This window comes from Diospyros lotus, chromosome 1 (assembly GCF_014633365.1).
Source record: "Diospyros lotus cultivar Yz01 chromosome 1, ASM1463336v1, whole genome shotgun sequence".
In the NCBI taxonomy this organism is placed as follows: domain Eukaryota; kingdom Viridiplantae; phylum Streptophyta; class Magnoliopsida; order Ericales; family Ebenaceae; genus Diospyros; species Diospyros lotus.
Window position 1 is genome coordinate 32,175,932 of NC_068338.1, and position 24,163 is coordinate 32,200,094.

At 36.5% G+C, this 24,163-nt stretch overlaps 3 protein-coding genes and 1 long non-coding RNA gene across 6 annotated transcripts; 3 read left to right on the forward strand and 1 right to left on the reverse strand.

Moving 5' to 3' along the window:
• The first annotated feature begins 1,852 nt into the window (after window positions 1-1,852).
• LOC127788441 (protein EARLY FLOWERING 4-like) lies at window positions 1,853-2,308 on the forward strand. The gene has a single exon (XM_052316744.1). The coding sequence runs from the start codon at window positions 1,853-1,855 to the stop codon at window positions 2,306-2,308; it is 456 nt and encodes a 151-aa protein (XP_052172704.1).
• Window positions 2,309-2,329: 21 nt separating this feature from the next.
• LOC127796911 (uncharacterized) lies at window positions 2,330-6,261 on the forward strand. 2 transcript variants are annotated; one of them, XR_008022102.1, is made up of 5 exons: window positions 2,330-2,352; window positions 2,647-2,698; window positions 2,959-3,032; window positions 3,182-3,236; window positions 3,568-6,261. It is a non-coding gene; the product is annotated as an uncharacterized LOC127796911 (long non-coding RNA). The 2 variants fall into 2 exon arrangements; XR_008022101.1 differs by having other exon boundaries at window positions 3,182-6,261.
• Window positions 6,262-8,065: 1,804 nt separating this feature from the next.
• Window positions 8,066-10,667, reverse strand: LOC127796901 (peptidyl-prolyl cis-trans isomerase CYP19-4-like). The gene is made up of 7 exons (XM_052329309.1): window positions 10,501-10,667; window positions 10,100-10,181; window positions 9,509-9,556; window positions 9,350-9,373; window positions 8,824-9,006; window positions 8,601-8,676; window positions 8,066-8,322 (listed from the first exon to the last, which is right to left on the reverse strand). The coding sequence occupies exons 1-7, from the start codon at window positions 10,573-10,575 to the stop codon at window positions 8,184-8,186; spliced, it is 627 nt and encodes a 208-aa protein (XP_052185269.1). The 5' UTR covers window positions 10,576-10,667; the 3' UTR covers window positions 8,066-8,183.
• Window positions 10,668-18,652: 7,985 nt separating this feature from the next.
• On the forward strand, window positions 18,653-23,411 carry LOC127797893 (uncharacterized). Of its 2 annotated transcripts, none has more exons than XM_052331092.1 (6): window positions 18,653-19,011; window positions 19,143-19,720; window positions 21,676-21,865; window positions 22,026-22,090; window positions 22,670-22,880; window positions 22,980-23,411. In XM_052331092.1, the coding sequence occupies exons 1-6, from the start codon at window positions 18,910-18,912 to the stop codon at window positions 23,298-23,300; spliced, it is 1,467 nt and encodes a 488-aa protein (XP_052187052.1). In that variant the 5' UTR covers window positions 18,653-18,909; the 3' UTR covers window positions 23,301-23,411. The 2 variants fall into 2 exon arrangements, with proteins under 2 accessions (XP_052187052.1, XP_052187059.1); XM_052331099.1 differs by having other exon boundaries at window positions 19,143-19,660.
• The last annotated feature ends 752 nt before the right edge of the window (window positions 23,412-24,163 follow it).

The window sequence follows — 24,163 nt, forward strand, 5'->3', positions numbered from 1 at the left end:
AAATAGTTTCTTGTACACTACAGTGGTCAATTAAATTGTATGTGCGCCCAAGACCCAGAAAGATACTGAAAATTCCTGTCTTCATATCCACAAAGAGATCGAATCACAGCAAAAGGAAGACCCACAAAGCAGTGACACAAACCAACTCATCCACAAAAACAAAATCCTCTAAATTAAGATAAAATATATTTTAACCCTGTAATTAAAGAGACAAACTGATCCGTAAATCTTCCACATATATATATATAAGAAGCTTCCTTCCATGTTGTGATTTGATCCCTCCTCGCGGAGAGAATATATATATCAGACGGTTGTCATCTTTTTCCCACAGTAGTGATCATGATCTCCAACTCCAACCAAGCAATGCACGTACGATGATGTCTACGATAATCTCTTTCTGTTGGAGAGCGAAGTTTCCTCTCTCGACTGTTGCCGTATATATGTTGCAAACCATCCAAAACTCCCTTGACCCGTGAACGTAACTTTACGTATACGGTGATGATCGACGCCACTTAGTTTGCATATACTTCCACGCTATTAACGCTCGCTTGCTCGGAAAGTGGCAAATTCATCCAACTTTTACTCTACATATATCCACCAAGTTTTCATTAATTGTACTCATCTGTCATCAGTGTGATATAATTTTCACTTTAATTTGCTTATGGCTTACACCCAAATTAATCAATTAATGAACACTCTGTCGTTTCCTGATCAACATATTTAGCCGTATTGTATAAGCCGAGAAGGGCCACTGCATATATATTATTACATCTTTGTAGTTTTGTTAGCTTAATGGGTTGCTCAGAAACTTCATTGATGCTTGTTTAGATCAACCATCAATCTATCTCGTTATGATTTAAGGCACGAGACTTGAACCTTAAGTTGTACAAGGCCAAAATTCTATTCTAGTTGTTAATCACAAGTAATCTGTTTCATGATAGAAATAATTAAATAAATATCATCAAAATAGTATGAGGAGATTAGCATTTTAATAGTTATTTAACTCATTGTTAATCAGATCGATGTTGGGGGAAAACAACCCAGCAATCTCAACCGGCCCAAAATATGCAAAAAGCCTTAACCTGGGCCCCAAGCTAGAGTACTGATTCCGGGCCTAAGAAAACAGGCCTGGTTACCTGACTCAGGCCCATTCTTCTCCTCTTGGATGCTTAATACTTGATTTTCACATTTTAAGTGATAGTACTGTCAATAAAATAATTTTCAAAACTAACCCTTATATTATCATAAGTTTTAACATTCTTATACCCCTTAATGTATGGACATTTTCTGTATTTCTTATGTATTAAAAATTTCTTAGTTTAATTATGTATTTACCAAAATTTTTAAATATAGAGATATACGTGTTTTTAGTAAATATGAAACTTTTTTATTTGACAACTCAATTAAAGTAAATTTTAAACAAAGATTAAAGATTTTAAATTTAAATATTATATGTTATATTAAATTTGAAAATACGCTTGTCTTGTATAAATAGAATAAACTACCAAATTAACCTTATAAAAAGCTCACGGAGAAGACGGGTTTAAGTGAGGCTCTTATAACATCGTTGCATTCTTTAATTAACAAGATGGAAACCAAAAAAAAAAAAAAATCTTCCATTTAATTTGTGAAAATAGTTCATAGTTGTGGGGTCTAATTGTAATTAAATTGAAGGGAAAATGTAGCAACCGCCATTTAGAGTTGTCGGTTGGTAATGTTTTTTCTCTCTCTGCATATAAAGCGCCTGTGTTTGAGTTTTTGTCCAGCTGCAAAAACTATACCGTAGAGAGGGAGGGAGGGAGAGAGAGAGAGCATAACGCGCTCGAATCAGTCGTCCCGCCGTAGATTCAGCATGGAGGACACCTGTCAAACCCTAACGATCACGGCCAACAACAACCACCACCTCCGCCGTGGCCGACGCCTGAACGGAGACGAAGCGAATGGATTCGACTGCGACGATGAAGAAGATGATGATGGAGAGGAGTGTGATAAGGAGGTCTGGAACGTGTTGAGCAAGAGCTTTCGCCAGGTCCAGTCGGTGTTGGATCGGAATCGGCTGTTGATTCACCAAGTTGACGAGAATCATCAATCCAAGATCCCTGAGAACCTCGTCAAGAACGTTGCCCTAATTCGTGAGATCAACGGTAACATATCTAAAATCGTATCCCTCTACTCCGATCTCTCCTCCAATTTCTCCAACGTTGTTCGGCAGCGACGCGCAATCCTGGCTTCCAACATCGACGACCACCACCACCACCACAACATGGAGAAGACCAACATCAGCAAGGTCCATAGTACCGGCGCTTGAATTCATTCGTCAAAGTCATCCAACTCGCCGATCGATCAATTTCAGTAATTTCCGATCACTCTTATCTGTGAGCTATTGCGTTGACCTTAGCGATAACAGTGAATTAATAAGCTTTGCTCTGTTTAGTTCTCTCTAGGTTCGGTTTAATCTGTCCTTCGCTTGGCATTGGTTTATAGTGTTTGGAATAAAGGTCAATTAGATGTTCCGTCTATTGCGTCTCTGAGATCTCATTTCCGCTTGGATTATTGATTCCTTTAAGTTATACTTGGGTTGGTGGCGGTGCTAATGATAAATGCGATGCTTATTTGGTGCTTTCGTTATCTTTCTGTGATTATAAGGATGATGCTGCGGGACTATCTTTTGTTGCTTGCTGCCCACAGACCTACTGAGGTACATACTTTCTGTTTGCTTGTCTGTCTCGAATCTGCATAAATCTGTTAGCTTCTTCAATTGCTAATCATTTGCGAATAACCATTGAGGAAATTGGATTTATTAGCTATAGGCAGGTCATGAAAAATTAGCGTAAAAAACTGATATAAGAATTATGGCATAATGGCACAATTAAAAACTGATATAAGAATTATGGCCAAGTCTAATATTTGGAGATATGCTAAAGTTTATAATTCGTCTTTCATCTTTCAATGGTCCAGGTGCAATGTGATATTCTTTTTGTTTGCGATGGGGATTTGGATTTAAGGAGAGATGAAGAAATTAACTGAATACTGTATGTACTGTCCTTATGAGTTTATGAAGGAACAAGAAATATATCAACAAACTCCTATGAGATTCTAGAACTTGGATAAATAGTTTCTTCGTTTTTGTTATTTCTTTTAAAATTTGCTGATATTTTATTGTGGTTTCTAATTCTGGCAGATTTCTTACCTCTTCTGGATCTCTTCAATCTTTGCCAGACTTCTGAATGTACATAGTGAGTATGAATGCTTCTGTTAAGACAAATGCATCAATAATATTTGATCCTAAGTGGAATTAAATTGCTCCATTGACATTTGAAGTGAATGTGAAAGTATCATGAAAATTGGCTCACATACAGTCTACTAACATAAAGCTCCAAGATGAGCAAGCAGGGCTATGTTATTACTAGTTAAATTCTCAGAATAAATAATTTTATGTAATATGTTCTCACATCTTTGGTATTCGGGACACACTATATTGCAAAAGAGCTTAGTATCAACGACCTCTGTTCCTTATTGTTTGAATTTCTCGTCCCTGTTCTGTTTTTAACAATGAATTTGCATTAGGAAAACTATATAGAAGGTTGAAACAAAGACATTTATAAGAACCTAGACTGCAAGTGAAGTTCCTGTTGTTGTCAGACCAACCAAAAGTACAGGAGGATACTTGCTTATTCTGGCTTGGAGGGATGGAAAAGAAGAAAAAGTATCCAGCTTTAGAGGAGGAGGTATGTTAATGTTACTGCTGATTAAAGGTTAATTTTGTTGGCTCCTCTTTAAGGGAACCATCCTGAGGTCATAATTAATAAGCTAGAAATGCAGAGGTTATTTCCTACACCTTGATAAAGGGCTATAGAGTATGGCCTTTGATAAACAATACCAAGCTCAATACAGAGGACCAATTCTTCTAACAAGAGCCCATGTTGTTTGATATAGAATGAAGCACTTAGATCTGATAAGAGATGACAGGGAATGAGAATTATTTATCTTGTCCTCTAGGAATAAAAATCGTGACAACGATATCATCCATGGATTGATAAATGCCTTATTGGGGGGGTTTTATCATCGGGCGCCTTTTTAACTGCTTGAATTTTTGACAGAAGCATAGGTTCATTCTGTGGATCCCATCTAGGATTTGAGGAAATACTGGCCAATTGACTAATAACATAGACTGATGTGGAAAGGGTAAGGGTCTCTACACATTTTCTGCACCTCACCCTAATTTAAATCAAGAGAGAATTGAATCTTCTACGGTCACCAAGCACACATCACTGGCCCAGGTTCTCTGACATTGCCTATATCCACACGGAAAAGATAAACCATGTATTGCCTCATCATCTGGTCTGATCTGGTTATGAACTGCTTAGTAGCAAAAACAGTGGCTGATTTTCTGAAGTCTTGTTAAACCAGCAGGTATGGAAGGAACAACATATACCATTTGTGGCTTAGGTACGAAACAAAGAAAAAGCACTGTAACAACACAATAATCTGGGTTTTTCTTTGTGTGTAAGGATATTTTATGTATGAGTTATATGATACATATAATCTGCACTTGGTGTTGCAGTGATGCACGTTCATATATGATTAAAACAGCAGTAATTTAGGGCTCTGTTAATAATAGATACATATGTTGTCCTAATCCATGATGCTAGCTTCTTCAAGATATATTCTAATCTTCAGGAGATCTGGTTATTGAAAAATAATATGGCTTCTTTTTTTTTTTCCTCCTCAAGAGGTGAGAAAGCTAATACATCATTCCTCCACAAATTGGCCACACAAGTATGAATGTGACATAATGTAACTTCAACTAATTGCTGCAGGACTTCTGTTTTTATTGCTATTATTCGTGTGAACAATTAAACCCCAACCCCCAGAATAAGCCTCAACCATTTTTTTTGAAGTAAACTCTCTATTGTAATTGTTTCAAAACCTAAGGTATGTGATTAATAAAACAGTTACCTTTTTTTCTTTAGCTATATGGCAAGTGGATGAAATTGAATAAATTAATAGCAAAAGAGGTAGAGGAAGCCTACAGAAAACTTGGTGGAAAATCCTTAGACATGTCATAGATTATGATGACCTTACAAAGGATATTGCCATTGATGGAGATATTTGGAGATTCTTCTATTTCATCCACTTGCCATATATCTGAAAAAAGAAAGAGGCAGAGGAAGCCTAAAGAAAACTTGGTGGAAAATCCTTAGACATGACATAGGTTATGATGATCTTAAAAGGTTATTGCCATAGATGGAGATATTTGGAGAGGTAGAATTTATGTAGTTGACCCTGAGCTAGTGAGATTAAGGCTTGTGATTATTGTTCTATTGGACTGTGTAACTTCTTGATTATTCTTCACAAACTAGTATGTTAGGAACTGTGATGATTATTTCCATGTAGTCCTTCAGGTTGCTCATTACTAGAAACTACATGATGTTGCTTAAGTTACTACTTGGATTTTAGCTCACACAAGTTTTCATTTTCCTTCTATTGATACCAACTCCTATCCTGAATATCCTGTTTTCCTCAAAAATAAATATTATATCCGTGTTAACATGCATTCTCTCTGTTTCGTTCAGTTACCTTGGTTAGTGTTCATTGATGAAGTGGTATAGCATGGACACCTACTTATGTTATTCTTTATTCTAATTGTTCATTTTTATTAAATTTTGTATAAGCGAGGACAAGCCTTTACAGCAATGGTAAGGTTGCTCTTTTGTGGCTGAAATGTCATGGATTCGAGTTGAAGAAATAGTCTCTTTTGAAAAAATAAGGATAAGACTGCATACAAAGACAACCCTTTTTCGACTTACAAGGAGGGAGCCTCGCCCATTGAAGATGCCCTTTATTAAAATCTGTATAAGAATTTCTATTCAAACACAGTGATTGATATGGAGCTTCTTTTTTTTTTTTGTGTGTGTGTGTGTGTGTGTGTACTTTTTAATTATTTGAGAAGCTGAAACAATTAAGCTGCTGGTGAACTATTGAACCAATACTGACTTGTTAAATTACCTCTCATTATGATAACTATTCCCTAACTATGATAAAGGCCATCTGTGGATTGAGTAATTCCTTCAACATTTCTACCGTTGAAGGTGTTCTGCATATATGCAACCAGTCTCAGACCAAGATAAAGGAGGAAGTTGCATTAGGCGGGTGACCGTGTAAAACTCATCAAATAAAAAGACGTGAGATATGATAACTATGTAAATAGTGGATATTCTGCCCTCATCATATCATTAATGCCATACTGCTATTTCTCTCTCCTAATGCTCTATTAGCCTTATTCTTTTGCCCACAACGTTTCCCCCATCATCTCCAGCTGATCATTTGCAGTTTTCATCCCTGCTTGACATTCGAGTTTATTTTCCTGTTCTCTGCACTGAAATGCTTCAGATGTCATTGACATACTTGAGTCACAATAATGAAGATGATACCTTTGGTATCCTTGATATTGAAATATAATATATGTTTACTGCATCAACTGAAAGTTAGAAACTAGATGTTGTGTATGAGTTTCTTAATTTTGTATAGGAACTGTTGTCAAATATGTGCTGTATCACTTCAGAATTCAGATGCAGGGAGGTATTTTTGTTTTCATGTTCTAGCATTACATGTTTAGTATCCACTCTCTTCAAGGGGAAGCCAAGATTCATATGAAAAATTGAGGGGGTGTTGTTAGTGCAGAGTTTGTGATTTGTAGTCGTAATTTTTGAAGGCTCTCCAGTTGGTATACGCAATGATTCTAGGTAGCATAGTTAAATTGTTTTTACATAAATGACGTATTGTAGGATGATCAATTCCCTGTGACATTTGTAGTTCAGTTTAGTTGTCTGTAAAGGCTGCAGCTGTTACCACGGGATTGTGTTTCGCTGCTCCCTCCTTGGTTCAAAAGGAAATAGCCCAGTTTGTGCTTTTTGACGTCAATCTTCGTTGTGCATTTTTGTCCTCTGAAAACACTGCATGCAAACAGGGCTGATGCCCAAGAGAACAAAAGTAGGATTTTTCTCGCGAGGCAAAGTAAGTATAGATCATTGATTCATTATGTAATGTCTAGGTTTTAGCACTTCTGGTGCACTTTCTTTTTGGGGGGGTTTATTTAACCTGATCGCGAGTTAATTTACGCTGAGCACCAAGGAGAAAGAGTTCCCCTATACCCACAATATAGAAGTATATTGTAAAAAGCTACCATGTTGGTTTGATCATAGATCTACCATTTCCTTTTTCTGTACAAAACATTTGTGGCCAAGAGAGGGCTTCTGTTGTTGCCAGCAAACTCTACCCGACTCTCAGGGTGCATCTTCTAGCTTCGGTTGAGTTTGGCTTTGTCAACTTTTCTTAGCAATAAATAAATTAAAACTGGCAATACCCGTGAAAATAGCAAAGCTTACTCTGCTAGAGTAAAATCCAAGCCTCGAAACACTATAATTATGATGTGTTCTAGAGTAATAATCATTTTAGCTAAGACTGAAGTCCCTTTTGTTTTTGCACTTTTTTCAAGTAAAAATTACTGGATTTCTTGTGCACTTAGTAACTTCTATTTTGTTGTAAGTGTGTTTCTTTTTCACAACTTACATATTCTTTCTATAATTATGATATATATAGATGTAGGTTGTCCAAACTGATTTTAGTAAGCATGGCAATTTTTAACTCCACATTTCTCAATTTTTTTTTTTTTTTTTGTAACGTATTGTTTTCTTTTACAGTGAGGCGGGCAGCTGTCACCAGAACTGACCTGTTATATGATACGGTACCGATTGGACCTATTTTGATTAAACAAAAAGATGCATATCGTTTGTATAGAGCACGGATAATCTTGAATTTGGTGAACGGATTGGTGGATCCAGATGAAATTAAGGAAATTGTGATAATTTTAGCCGCCGACCAATCAATCTAAGACTTGTCGGGCCCTCCTTGAGGTCAATATACCAGCTATAGGAAAAATGATATCATGAATCCCAACCTCGGCCATGATGATATAACAGCAGGATTGAATCAACCAATCCTACGCGTTCGGACTGTGTTAGCGTGAAAGTTTGTGATTGAATGAAATGAAAAAAAAACGAACTTAAGTAAAAACCAGTTTCATAATGTTATATCGGAAGAGTGTCAATGTAACAAAGAGAAGAAAAATGCCAATGTCTAGAATAAACTTGAAAAGGAGAACAAACAGAGGAAGTACAAAACTACAGCGGAAGTTCGCCACTGTCTGCAATTACAACTGTGCTCTTGGGTGTGCCGTTCTGCCGGCCTTCAGCTTCCATTTTGTAAACCACATCCATGCCAGATAGCACTTTTCCAAACACGACATGCCGACCATCCAACCTGTAGATTAATTAAAAAGGTACAAATAAAATTGATAATTAAACTACAAAATTTAGGCCACGTCTATGTGGATGACACAAATGCACACAGGAAGGTTTGGGAAAACCTTGATTGCAAATATAATTGTTGCCCGCCAAATTGGTTGGCAGGCATGCGAAGATGACCAGTGATAATGACTTTGATTTAAGCCTACTTAAAAGCTGCTAAAATGATTATAACAACAACAATCGCAAGCCTTTTCTCATAATACACAAATAAAATTCTTCACACCTACGTACCAGCTAGTTGTGACAGTTGTAATGAAAAACTGTGAACCATTTGTGTCAGGACCAGAATTTGCCATTGAAAGAAACCCTACACACAAGAAACAAAAACAAATTTAGAGACAATCGTCTAGGTATATTTCCTTGATCCAGGATCAAGTAGTATTACTGCAGTTTGTTTGGATAAATCGTATAATTTGATCTTACTACTATTAAGACTCCTAAACCTATCTAATACCTGGCCCAGTATGCTTCAGCTTGAAGTTCTCATCAGCAAACTTTTCTCCATATATTGATTCCCCACCTCTTCCATCACCAAGTGTAAAATCACCTCCCTGGATCATGAAGCTGGGAATAATCCTATGAAATTTGCTTCCCTTGTAATGAAGAGGTTTCCCACTCTTTCCAACACCGTTCTCCCCTGAAGCAAGAAATATATGCATGCATGGTAAACTAACTTCTAGAACAGCAGGCTCTGACTGATGGAATCATTTTCATTGGCGAGGGTTTAATTGACAGCAAATAATTAGGGGGGACTGTTTTACTGCCAAGCCCTTTAGCTACATACATTTATCTAAACCTAGACCAAACATTCTCCAGAACATAGACCTAAAACAAATTAGCAGTAACTAAATATCTTACTGTTAGTATCTCAACAAAAATGTAGAATTTTATTTGTTCGTATCATGAACTCAAGAGGAATAAGATGTCTGAACCGATGGGCAAAATTCAAAATGGCAATCACACTGACTTCTCGAATGTACCTGTACACAATGCCCGAAAATTCTCTGCAGAAAGAAAAGGAAAAAGAAAAAGAAACAAGTATAAATGTTAAAAGCTCACGTTAAAATGTACACAAGAAAATTTATCATCATCTATCCCTAAAAATGTTGATTGCCTCTTAAGAAATATGAGAGGCCAACCTGCTGTCTTAGGAACTGTCTTCCCAAAGAGACCCATGACAATACGACCTGGAAAAAGACGGTGGTAATGGCAAAGTGTCAACATCATGAGCGCGCGCTTACATGAACATAAAGTTTCACTTCCAGAAAACACAAAGTAAAGAATATAAATAAGGAAAAAGAAAGTTATAGGGGCAACATTTGTTCCTGAGGAATCACCAAAGAGATTTTTTTGGAAATGGCAAACAGAAACATATGGATACAATAATGCATCAGATAAATACATGCATATTTTATTAATCCTTCTATGCTGAGGAAAGAATAGTGATAGATCACAGCAAGAGAGCAACAATAGTATAGACCTTTTGCTTTCACTTCTCAGTAAGTCAGCATAGATCCATGAAAAAATTTTCTTTGCTTTCACACCACCATAACAAATGTGGGGAGAAAAAACCACTCAAGAGAAAGTAATGAAGTATATGTTGCTAAGTCTGCTTCTTTGTCTTCAAAGAGGCAAAGATCAGATAACAATAAACAGAAAACATATAGAAGTAAAAGAATCCATAATTTCGAAACAACATTAGACATATCAACCTATATTGCAAACACAACCTGCAGGCTTTCCGCCAATCTCAACATCGAAGTAAACTTTGTGTGTCACTTCCTTCAAATCCTCTTGCGACTTCTTCTTCGCCTGAATGGAAAATTACATCACCATATCATCCATCACACGAAACAACCAATTCGATTCCAAACATAACTTAATTTCCTACGAGCATGCAGTAAAGCATCGCTTACTGCTACAGAACTGCAAATACACACGATTATTGATCGGTCTACGTTTAGTTATCGACGCGATCAATAACGAAACAACCAACTTAGAATATCTCAAATACATAATGGTATAGGTCGTTGGAAACCCTAGAAATTTCAGATCTAAGGTGAAGATCAATGGAGATTTTGTGAGATGATCAAATCTGAAGACAGATTAGAGAGACAGAGAGATAGAGGACCTGAGCGAGAGCTAGGGTTCCGAGTACAGCTAGCGTCCACACGAGTGCTAGTGAGAAGGTCCGCTTTCCGGCCATTGTCTCTGTTCTCTGGAATCACTCACCAGTTTAGGAGTGAGAGGACAGCTGGGGAAGAGACTATATATAAGGGGGTCCCGGCTTGGATGCTTAACCAATTGGCGTTCGACACCTCACCTGGTGACATTGTTTGGCTTCACGCCATTGGTTAATGTCGTGGCTCGTGCGACGCAATTGTGCCCTTCTTCTCCCAGAATTACGTATGTACACCTGTACACCTTATCGCTAGTATTTGATTCCGTCAATCAATAATTTTAATTGAATTAGCTAAATTATTAATTGGGGGTCGCCAAAGTTCGGCTAAATACGAGGTCACCCACGTAGCAGTACCAAGTCTGTTTAAGTTTTTTTTTTTTTTTATCTCAATTACATAGTTGTTAAACTCTGAATTTTATAAGAATAATTTATAATTTTTTATATCAAAAATTCTTATAATTTTAAAATTAAATCGCACTTAATTTTACGATTTTACATATCGAGAAGATTTTCTTACGATTTGACGATTTTAACAATCTTGCTTAATTACATATTAAATCATTTATATTAAAATTCTTTAATTATTAATTTTCTTAATAAAAAGAAATCCTTTATAATCAAAGAGAGAACTTATAATAGTTGACTTCATTAAAATCGCTCATAATAATTACACATGTAAATTTTAGAGTTCTGGTGAATTATTTAGCTCATTAAATTTATAATAATCCGTGTGACTCAAAAACCACAAGAGACAATGTAATTATTTGTGCATCTCCCTTGGATGAAACATAGATTTTGCCATTTTGGTCCTTTAGATATATCAATTCAATTTGGAAATATATATAACATATATATAATTATATCATTATCCTCTCTTCATTTCTTATTATATATAAAATCAAAATAAAACAACACATGCACAAATCATTTTCATAAGAGGGAATGTTAAGAACTCTGGCCCGTAGCCTTACCTTTCCAAAAGGAGCCAAATACGTGTAACTGGACACAAGACTGCTAGTCGAACCAGCAAGCCTACCCGGCTTCCTCCTCCACTATTGCACCAATGGCCACTTCAAGCAACGCTCTCCAAGCATGAACCCGAATACCCATCAAATTTTTGAATCCAGAATGGAAGAAGAACCAGAGCACAATGAAAATGGCATTCGCCCTTATGACGATGATGATGATGATGCAACTGAAGGTCCATCGTCTTCTTTAGAGGTCCCTAAAGAAGAAGCAGCAGCACCATAAGAGAACAATCAATTCTACCAGGTTGTGGAGCATCTAGGTCGTCGTTGTGAGAATTATCTGGTGACTCACATAATGATAATTGATGTAAATAAACAAATGAGTAAGAATTATCTTGTATTGCCACCATCGCGGCTGCCAGAGTATCTTTTGGGTTAAATTTTCCCTTATCTAATGTGGGTTCAGGCCAGATTAGGAAAGATATGTGGTCTTGTCTCACCGTGCCTTTTACATTCTGGTTCTTTGGTATGCTCTTTTCTTGCTTCTTACTAGCTTTTCCTTATACTTGCTCTTTCCCTTTGTTGCGAAAAATCTCTACAAAACAGTGGGTTAGTACTCAATCGAAATCAAACCAAAACAACTGAATGCAAGAACAAATCAAGATAGAAAATTAAACTCCTTGTTTTAGCTATAAATACAGTCACGAAGACTGCTCCAAGGCTCAAATCTAGGCTTGTCCAAAACACCACTTAGGTAACTCCAACGAATAGGGACACCGAGCCACAAAGAAGCCCAAACCCCCTAAGAACTGATGCCCTCAAACCCCCAAATCTCTTAGCCGATTGACACCCGTTACCCAAGTCACACAAGCTTCCACACACAGTAGGATCCACCAAGGAACAAAGAGTAATCACGAAGATATGGGTTCAACAATAACCAAAAAACTTACCTCCAAGAGAAGACAACAACTCGGACTAAATAGGCGTTGCAAACGCCATTGACGAACAGCCTCAATGCACAAAGAAATTGCGACACTCAGCAAGGAAAGAAGCATCTGACCAAGAAGGAAAGAAAATCCCAAGAGGATCAGCCATCAATGAAAGGAGAATCGATCGAGAAAGGGAACAAGAGAGAAAACACAATCGATCGCCACACATAGGGCAAAAAGGGGAAAGAATCCCTTTTATATTAAGGGCTTAGGGCACAAGAGAAAATGGGCTTGGGCTTCCTCCTTCCTTTGAGCAAATGGGCCAAGGCCCATTTCTCTTCCAAATGGAGGGTTAAGGGCTTATGGTCTGACTTCTATTTGGGCTGCCAATAAGGGTGTTTAAACCGTCGCTTCAATTCCGGGCCAAAGCCTATGAAATTAACCTGAACTATCGTCATCGCTTTGGGCCTCATTAGGAAACACAAACCCAACAATCTCCATCTTGATTCCTAATGAGGCCAGCACACATAGGCAACACAAAACAAGCACATGCAACAAATGCAAAACTTGCAACAGATGCAAAACATGCAACAAATGCATAAGATAGGCAATAAATGCTTATAAGCAACAAAAGCTTAAATATACAACAAATGCATATTATTCACATAGAAAATGCAACAAATGCATATCATCCACATAGGAAATGCAACAAATGCATAAACATGTTTTTAAGGCCTCATCTCATCCTTCCACTTAGCCTAGAATCTCTCTAATCCTCCCACTTAGGCTATGATCTAACTCATCCTACCACTTAGGTTAGGATCTCACTTTAAAATGAGTTGGCTAAGACTCTCCACCTTACTTGAGGTTCTATTTATGACGGCTCTCCACCTCGCTTGAGAATCCATTCATGACACTCAAAATGTTAAATCTAAGAATGTGAACACCTCACCAACCTCACTAGGGTCATAGGGGGTCACTACATTGGCTTCTTCCTTTTGTTTACTTTTCTTGGCATAACAGTCATTAATAAAGTGTCGGATTTTCCCACAACCGTAACACTTCTTACCCTTCCCTTGGGTTTTGGATTTTGACCTACATTTCCCTTTCTTGCTACCTTCCTCTTGACTCCTTAATTGAGACCTACCCCTCATCTTGTGGACCTCACCATATTTTTTCTCACTTTCAAGTTCAATTTCTTTACTTTTAAGAGAATCTATGACAATTTCTGGTGTTAGAGTATCCTTACCATACTTGATGGCATTTTTTACCTCTTTATAGGCATTAGGAATGACATTCAAAAGAATTACCGCCTTATATTCCTCAGACACTTTTTCACTACAATTCGTGATATCTTGAACCAACTTGTTAAAGACATCTAAGTTGTCATTTATGTTCATAGAGGGGTCAATCTTAAAATTAAAGAAACTTTCAAGCAAATAAAGCTTATTAGGGGTGGATTTCTTAACATATAGTTTTTTCAATTTTTTTCAAAGTTCTTTAATTGTGTCAAGTTTTCCTACTTTCCTTAACACTGAATCAGAGAGATGCAAGATTATAGAAGTATAGACAAGTTCATCTATTTCTGATTTTCATTTAGCTGTTGTGTTTTCAGGATATTTACCATCAATGGCTTTTGATACTTTTTTGTTGAACTAAAATCCCTTTCATTTTCTATTGTTAAATAGAAAAGTCCTCCTTCCCATCGAACACCCACATTTCAAAATGTGTAGCCATATTCACAAAGAATATGATTAACACACAAATAAGAAGTGCAACCTACAAAACACTAAGGTTGCATTCTCTTTGCTGTTTTCAAGTCATTTTTAGTTTTCAATTTTCTAAAATAATAAAAACGCGTTCTCTTTACTGTTTTTAAAAATGCATTTTTGAAAATAAAAAAAAAATGTAAAGAAAACTCAAAACAACAAAAAATTGTTTTAAGTGTTTTCATTCAAAATAAACTCAAAACACATTTATTTATTCATATTTTATTATTATAATGAAAAAAATATTACAAAATTCATTAACTTTAAAATGTAAATATTTTTTTAATAATTTATAAACATTAAATATTTTTAGTTTACTGAATAATCAAATTTATTGAATAAAATATCATTAAAATTTTATTTTCTAAATTTCAAAAGAGAATGCGTTTTTTAATTTTCTGTTTTGAGAAATAGTTTTTCAAAATGACAAAGAGAACACATTTTTAATTTTCTAAAAACAGACTACCAAAACAGAAAACTAAAAATGAATTCAAAACTCAAAACTGAAAATTAAAAAGTAAAGAGAACGCAGCCTAAGTTTTTCACACTGTATCCTAAATAATGGGTATGCACAAAACAGATTCAATCAAGGGGCAGATTTATTAGGCACAATTTTAAAACACTAAGTAGTTAAAATAGCCATAGATAAATCTCAAAAAAAGAATATCTCAATATGGTAGCAACAAAATAAACACAGATACGATGCTGCCTAAGTAGACATACAAAAAAAACACAAAGTTTCAATTTAAAACTTAGGCAATAGATTCATTTAGAATCAATTCCAACAAAAAAATGGGTACCAAATAACACAAGTTTACTTCGCAATATCTAAAAGGCACTAAGCAGTTTAGATAATAGTAAATCATAAACAGCCACTGGAACCCACAAAGGATCAGACCAGGCAAAATTCACACACAGCACTAAGCAACTGATTTTCTAAGCAAGACTTAATCGCATTAAAACAAGTTATGCTCGCATAAGAAAATCACTAATAATCCTAATTCTAGCAACAAGCAATGGTTACCACCACAGAATAACCCCCAAAACCTAATGGTCACCCCCACACGATGACTTGCTAGTTGCTGAAAATTTAACTAGGGTTTGAAAATTTCTCACCGAGCGGATTGTTTTAACAATTTGTAAACAGAAAAGAGTTTGAACCATTGCCTTTGCCGAAGTTGGCACGCGTCGCTGCAGTCGTCTCCTTACGAGCCACCGTCGATTAAGGGGACTTTCCTTGGTCGATTGATTTTCGGCTATGGGCTGTTTCACCCCCAAATTGAGTCCTGCACACAGCAATCAAGGCAACACAGATTTGGCTTTGATAAACTCTTACCATGAAATCGAACCCAAAATCGAAAGGGGTTTCTCAATTAGGTCTTGATTTCGAGTAACCCAAGAGCCACACAAGGCTCTGATACCAATTGTTACAGAAAATCTCTACAAAACGGTAGGTTAGTACTCAATCGAAATCAAACCAAAACAACTGAATGCAAGAACAAATCAAGGTAGAAAATTAAACTCCCTGTTTCGACTATAAAGGCAGTCACGAAGACTGCTCCAAGGCTCAAATCTGGGCTCGTACAAACCACCACTTAAGTAACGCCAACGAATAGGGACACCAAGCCACAAATGAGCCCAACCCCCCCTCGCCCCCCCCCCCCCCCCCCAAGAACAGATGCCCTCAAACCCCCAAATTTCTCGACTGATCGACACCCCTCACCCAAGCCACACAAGCTTCCACACATAGTAGGATCCACCAAGGAACAGAGAGTAATCACGAAGATATGGGTTCAACAATGGCCAAAAAACTTACCTCTAAGAGAAGACAACAACTCGAACTAAATAGACGTTGCAAATGCCATTGACGAACAGCCTCAACGCACAAGGAAAGTGCAGCATTTAGCAAGGAAAGAAGCATCTGACTGAGAAGGAAAGAAAACCCCAAAAGGATGGGCCATCAATGAAAGGAGAATCGGCCGAGAGAGGGAACAAAAGAGAGAACACAATCGGCCGCCACACATAGGGAAAAAAGGGGAAAGAATCTCTTTTATATTAAGGGCCTAGGGCATAAGAGAAAATGGGCTAAGATGGTAATGGGCTTGGGCTTGAGCTTCATGGGCTTCCTCCCTCCCTTGAGCAAATGGGCCAAGGCCCATTTCTCCTCCGAATGGAGGGTTAAGGGATTATATCCCGATTTCTATTTGGGCTACCAATAAGGGTGTTTGAACCATCGGTTCAATCTAGGGCCGAAACCTATGAAACTAATTTGAACCATCGTCAATGCCTTAGGCCGTATTAGGAAACACAAACCCAACACCTTTTTTTTTTTTTTTTTTCCTGTGTGTTGGTCCTCTGGTTGGTTGCCCGGAAACTTGGTTCCAGTTAGTATGTCTTTAAATAACTCCTCAAATTGAAATTTGATGGAGATTGAGTTATCTGATGAAACCAGTCTAACTGTGAATGGGGAATAGCAATAGAGATAGGCGTAGGAAACCTAATCTCCCTAGCTTAGCTGTTGATAGACGACACCAGTGTGGTATAGTTTATGAGATAAATGTAGAGTGATTATGTGTACAGAGAGTGTATTCTATAGTTTTTGTCGGTGTAAAAACAGTGTGGGAGAGTTCTATAGTTCCACTATCCAAAACTAGATTTTTTCCGTGGTTGCGGGATCATGGATGCACGCGTCGAGGCCAATCCACATTAAATTTGTCACCAGCAGCATCCATGACTCCGATATTTGGCTTTCTTGGATCAGACTGAGAACTTCTTATCTCTGTCCCCAAACTGCTCGCGCCTGATTGCTTTGCTAATTCTTTCCTTGTGCAGTCAATTAAGGTCCCTTATTGCTTTGCTAATTGGTTCTCAATTGAATTTGCTTTTGCTTTTGCTTTTGTTACTACTTCACAGTAATCCAGTTTGCTTATAAGAAAACAGGTGCAGGAAACAGATGAATTCAAACACCGGGGACGGTGCTGTATGGATTTTATAAAACCCCTCCTCTGCTTGTTGAAATCACATCATTTACTTATTTTATCCAACTATCAAAAGGCAAATTAGATTATCAGAAGGCCCGCCCCCGCCCTCCTCTTTTTATTTTCCTAGCCATTTTCTTTATCACTTTTCTAGCATTGTCTTCTCATGGAACTAATGCCCCGTTGTTTTTATCTATTCTTGCATTGCCAGGAATGGGAATTCTTTCTTAACAAAGCATCTGAGTGGACATTTCATATGATGATGTCAAATCCCCCCCAGTTCTGCCCCTTCGTAATAGCCCAAGGTAAAATGGAGTTCCTTCATTTTAAGAACTTAACCCACTGGTGATATAATTGTTGTGTAGTAGGCAAAAGTTTATTAAAACTTTAAAAAAATTCAAAAGCTCAAAATAATTTTTTGGGTTAAAAGGTGTAAATTTTCTTATAATTAGGAGATCCCGCATGTGCAAACTAGATAATTTCGACATTTAAAAATTCTTTCAAATATTTAAAAAAAATAATAGATAATTATCTATAAAGAATTTTAATTCTAAAATGATTTCAAAATATTGAGATAAATATCATTCATAAGAATTCTAATTTTAACATGTTCAAAAATATAAAAATCTTAATTCTAATATGTTTCAAAACTTCAAAATAGAAGTTATTTATGAAAATCTTAATATTGAATTACTTAACATTACTTAATATCTCTTTATAAATAAATAGACATTAATTCTTGAAAATGTATGTCTCTGACATTGATTTCAATACAATTTTCATTATTTTCAATATCTGACTTAAGCAATTGAGTGCTTGCGTGGAGATCTCTGAACACCCTCTAATTGTTTTTTTTTTTTTTTATAGATTCAGACGATTTAACGATAATATTTTTAATAAAATAAATTGAAATCATTGACAGATTTTGAGAATCTAAATGCATTATATTTTGCAGTGGACAACTTTAACTTGGAGGAGGAGATTGAGGTAAATCCAAAACATGTTCAAAATTTCCTCTACTTTTATATGCAATGGGGAAATTGTTAGATTGCTTTCACCATTCAGAGTTGGCACAGATTTTATAACGTGGGTCAGATTTTATAATGGGGAAAATGATGTTCTTACAAAATTAGGGAGCATCATTGATCATATCCTTGTATAAAAAAAAAATTCTATAATTAAAGCTTACAGCAAACCAAATATTAATAAGATTTATAAAACTTAATTTAAACACCAATTAAAAAAGAATAAGCCTGTCTAATATTAAATTTAATTTTCAAATCTATCTAGATTCATAAATATTCATAATCACCCAAATAAAAAAATCGACACCATTATTTATTAGTAGTATGGTTCTAGCAAGTCCTCTGTTGTCACGTTATTTGAAACGTTCTAACAAGAACGCACACAGATCAGATGTTAAGTTGGAATTCAACAAAATAGGGGCCACGTGTAAACTCTGCAGTTGGGAAAACAAAGTGAGTTGTCTTGTTTCGACGACTCCTAAAATTAGGATAGCTTCGCGAAGGAGTCGCCGGCGGAAGCGGTGAGGCCCTGGTTTACCACACGGTGGCACTAATGGCTTCTGAGCTTCCAACAAATGGACACTTCTCTTGCGGACGAAACCGGGAAATAGATAGCCATCCGCCGATCACCACACAATGCTGCTGCCAATCTCCCATCATCGTCTCAACCGCCATACCCAGCCATCGCCATGGCCGTGCCATCCAGACCCCACCCTCGATCCCCTCTCTTCATCCGTCTCTTCGTCCCTCTACTGGCCTTGTTCTGCATCGCCGCTCTCGTCTTCTTTGAGGTGTCTTTATATTTTTGGTTTCTTTTGTTGTTTTTGTTTTGTTTTTGTGCGGAATTGGTCGAGGAGCAGTGGGTGAGCGTTGGTTTTATTCGATTTGTCTCAGTTAGTTGATTGGCGATTTGATCGAACAGGTGGACAACTTGTCGCAGATAAAGACAGTTGCAGGCCACAACCTGGAACCGACGCCATGGCATCAGTTCGAACCCAAGAGCCTCAACGAATCGAGCCGGTACTCACTGGCTTCCAAGATTATACAATGCTCGTACCTCTCTTGCCGAGGCAGCGAAATCGGCGATGTGCCTGCGCAGAATCAATCTGAATTAAGCCACCAACCCGGGAAATGCCCTGAATTGTTTAGGTGGATTCATCAGGACCTGGAGCCTTGGGCTCAGTCCGGGATATCGTTAAGCCATGTGATGGAAGCTCAGAAGTATGCTGCATTTCGCGTGGTGATTGTTGAGGGGAAACTGTATGTGGACTTCTATTATGCTTGCGTGCAGAGTCGATCAATGTTCACGGTTTGGGGGTTTTTGCAGCTCCTTAGGAGATACCCTGGGAGGGTTCCAGATGTTGATATGATGTTTGATTGCATGGACAAGCCCACCATCAATCGGACAGAGAATCAGGCGATGCCTTTGCCGCTGTTTCGGTATTGCACCACGCCTAATCACTTTGACATCCCATTTCCTGATTGGTCTTTTTGGGGATGGTGAGTATTGGTATTTGTTTCTATATATGACCAGGTTTAAATTTTTGTTTAATGTCTAGTGTAGGATCCTTCATGTTTGCCTCCTGCATCCAGAAACTGAATGCTTTTGTCTTCATTAAATTCATTCTTGCCCTAAGACATTAGCATCGAACTGGATTCCCACCCAACCACCCAAAACGAGGAAGAAGAAGAAGAAGAAAAGTAAAATGAAATGACTACCTTGCTTTTAACCAGATTGAATTGCTCATGTGGTCAAACTGAAATCTAATGTGACAATTAGAGCTTTGCCATTATGGTAACCAGGTTACCATTGTTCACCCCCTTCTTCTTCTTCTTTTTAATTAGTTTTTTTTCTATACCCGCGTCTTAACACTTAACAGGATGAAGCTTGGCTACTGAATTTAAGCTTCCGTCTCTCAGTTTGACCAAATCGGCAGCCAGCCAGCCAGCGACTCCTGTTTTCCAAGGGGTGTCTAGTGGCTTAGTTATGCAGAAACAATGATATTCAGTATTTCAAAAATTACCCCACTAGATAGATGGTCACATGCCTAATCGGTGAGTCCCAAGGGACCACAATGCCTCGATGATTGTTTCTAGAAGCAACCAACTGAATGTCGTGAATATATTTTGTACTCCTTCTGGGCGTCTAGACATTAATGGTAAGTACACTTGCTTTTCATTTTTTCATATTCAATGTTCTAGTTTTCTTTCTATAGACAATTTAGAAGATACATTCAGTTGTTGAATACAGAAAATTATTTTTTTTTATCTTAAGAACTAAAAAATTGTTCAAGATAGTTAATGCATTCAATTGTTATGCAATGTAATATTCTGTTGCTAACAAATTTATCACGTTTTTATTGTTCTTATTGTTATACGACAGTATTCATACTATCAATACAATATTTATCATATTGGTAACATTATGATATTCAAATTGGGGATAAATTAGATTATTATGTGCCAAAAATAATATTGCCAATAATGATACTGCTAACATTTATATTATAACATTAATGATAAATGTTAGTGATATTGATTATAGTTTTAGTTCTTTTCTAATATTTTTGAAATTTTATTATCCCAATATTTCTCGTTAACGTTTTTACACTTTATAATATTAATATTGTTGATATTTATAATATTATAATACTATTTATTAATATTCAATTTTAAAATTTTTACTTTTACTATCGATATTGATATTAATGTAGATTAATTAATATTGATTTTGGTCAGGTTAGAAATCCGTGTTTTTATTTAGAAAATATGTGGAATACCACTTTTTATCTTTTGTAAAGAACAGTGAAACATTCTAAAGATGTTTTGCAACTGTCCACATAAATTTGAAAAAATGGAAAGTAAAGTTTTCTATTTTTCCATTTGAACGCAATGCCCAATTTTCTGTTGAAAATCAAGCATTTTATAGATTTTAATGATAGAAAAGTTTTAGCTTGCTTGCTTGCTCCCAGGGGTTACTTTTTCTTCTTTCATCTCTTCTCCAATTACGGTCCATCATTCCGTACATGTTTCTGATATCTTATTAATCAAGTTATAGGCTCCCTTTAGAGGTGTGTCATCCTTCAAATCTGTGAAATTTTCATATTACCATAGCATACATGTATCTATGAAGATGATGGGTCAACTGGGGTCATTTGGCAAAGCCTTCTAGCATACACCAAAACTCACAACCCAGAAATATTAAGAGTTGAAGTAAAGTGGCGACCAAGTATGCCAAAAAAGAAAAAAAAGGGTATTCTAAAATGTGGCAAGTTAAGTGCTACTTTGACTGTTTTATGGCTGAGTATATTATGAGTCTTAGTGGGACAACATTGGTGTGTGGTAGCAAGCGTTCAATTAGAAGGTCATACTGCTTTTGCTTACATCATTGATCTTTATCTTTCCTTCTGTATTCACTTGCACAGATCAAATTGACATAGATCATCTGTTTTCAGGCCAGAGGTGAATATAGAAGCATGGAGTGAAGAGTTTGAGAACATTAAAAAAGGTTCGAAAGGACGAAGTTGGCGAAACAAGTGGCCTGTTGCATACTGGAAAGGAAATCCAGATGTTAGTTCTCCTGTTCGTACCGAATTGCTAAAGTGCAATGACACCAGGATGTGGAGGGCCCAAATTATGCGTCAGGTTGATAATTCTATTCACCATTTGGAGTGCCTTTGGAAAATTGAACTGGATTTCATTTTTATTTAATACATGCAATGGGTGCTATCGATCTTTCTTTTCAATTAGGAGCTACCATAAAAAAATATGTATATATATATATGTTATATATCACAAATTGCAGGACTGGATTGCAGAAGAAGCAGGAGGGTTTGAGCAGTCCAAATTATCAAAACAGTGTGATCATCGGTTAGTATACATATGTTTTGCATCTGCAATCTCATGTTACAGACTACTAGATGGGTATCCATGGGTTTGTGGTGGGTTCGCTATGGCTCAATTGATTCGAGAACCCATTGAGATTGTCAGTGAAAATGAACTGAGATGTGATTCTGATTTTAACATATTTCCTTTTCTTCTCTTTACATGACTAAACAGCTCTTCTTGATGCAAAAATTTTATTTTACCGTGTTCTCCTTGTCCGTTCATGATTTGTAGTTTGCATGATTTCTGATCTGAATGCTGATGTTATGGTTTCTGAACATATTAATTACCATATACTTGGTGTATATCATAAATGAAATTTGTCCACATACTTGGTGTATACTAGAGTATCCTAATTGGGCTCTTTACTTGATGATGAAGAGAACTTAAAAAAAAGTCATTGAATGGAGTACAACCTTTTGTTCATTACACCCTGAGCCAGAAAGTGCATGGCTTGGAATAGGAAATTATTGCTATTATTATTACTGCCGATATCTTTATCAGCACTTTATTATTATTATTTTTTTTTTTGTTTTAATGTCCAGATGTTTATTCGTTATACAGGTATAAGATCTATGCTGAAGGCTATGCTTGGTCCGTGAGCTTGAAATATATTCTGGCATGTGGTTCTCTTCCCTTAATAATATCTCCTGAATATGAAGATTTCTTTAGCCGTGGTTTGTTCCCCAAGGATAACTATTGGCCTATCTCTGCTGATAACTTATGCAACTCCATAAAATATGCTGTTGAATGGGGAAACACCCACTTAGATAAGGTATTATTTTGCTGTTTCTGTGCCTCATGCTTGCCAGCCTTTCTGATTTCTGATTGTATAGTGAAATAAGAAGTAAGTTTGATATGTTCTCGTTATTAGGTTGCGACAATGGGACAAGCAGCACAGGACTACATGGGAAGCCTAAGCATGGATAAGATTTATGATTACATGCTTCATCTCATAACAGAGTACTCAAAACTGCTAGATTTTGAGCCCGACCCGCCTTCGTCTTCTAGTGAAGTGTGCGATGAATCCCTCCTCTGCTTCGCCGACAAGAAGCAGAGGCCATTCCTCGAAAGGTCTGCTGCTTCGCCTTCGCCAGCGCCTCCGTGCAGTCTCCCGCCTCATGATAAGTATTTCATCAGCAGCTGGCTAGAGCAGAAGAGTAGAGTAATAGAGGACGTGCAAAATTTTTTGTAGCTGAGTGAGAATTTGTTTCTAAATAGGGACTGAAAATTGAGCATTTGTCACGCGCTCGTTAAAATGAAACAAATTTGCAGTTTCTACCAACACTTCCGCCATGCCATAGCTTGGCAATCAAATATTATACTCTTTTGACGCGTAATGAAAAAGAGGAAAGAGATTTAATTAATCGATTAAAAATTTATTAAAAATAAAAGTAAACAAGACAAAAATTGTAAAATTTAATTCTTTGGTAAGACTTCATATAAAGAATGCCTATTTTTTTTTTTTTGCAAGAGTTATTTGTATATGGCTTTTCTTTTTTTAATTTTACTTTTTAGGAGATAAGTTATTTTAACCATTTAAATTTATAACTTTTTAATTATTAAAGGCTTGCCTTCTTCAAGTTGGAGTCTTCTTTTGACTGAAGAGTCCCATTTTGTCTTGGCTGTTATGGTGATTGGTGAACTTACCTCATCATCATCGCTTTCTTCTTCTTTGTGCTAAATGGAACGATGAAAAGCAGAAATGTGGTGGGTGGGTTGGAAGATTAATGATAAGAAGGAAGTCTTGAAATTGTTGGGTTTCGCAGCCGTTTCGTAGTCAAAATCTTGAATTGATTTGACTGAATTATTCAACACCTTTACTCATAATTTGTGTATTTCATAATAATAATTGCTTAAACTCATAAACAAGATCTTAAAATTGATATAATTTCATGTTAAATTATGTATTATTGAAAACAAAATAGCCTACTCAAATTAATTGATGATAAAAATGCCATAATCCAAATTCAGTTTCACCGGATTCTCTTTCCTGATTTTAGTTGTAGAAGTCGTTAGAATAGATTTTATTTATTAACTTTTTAATCAAAATAAACA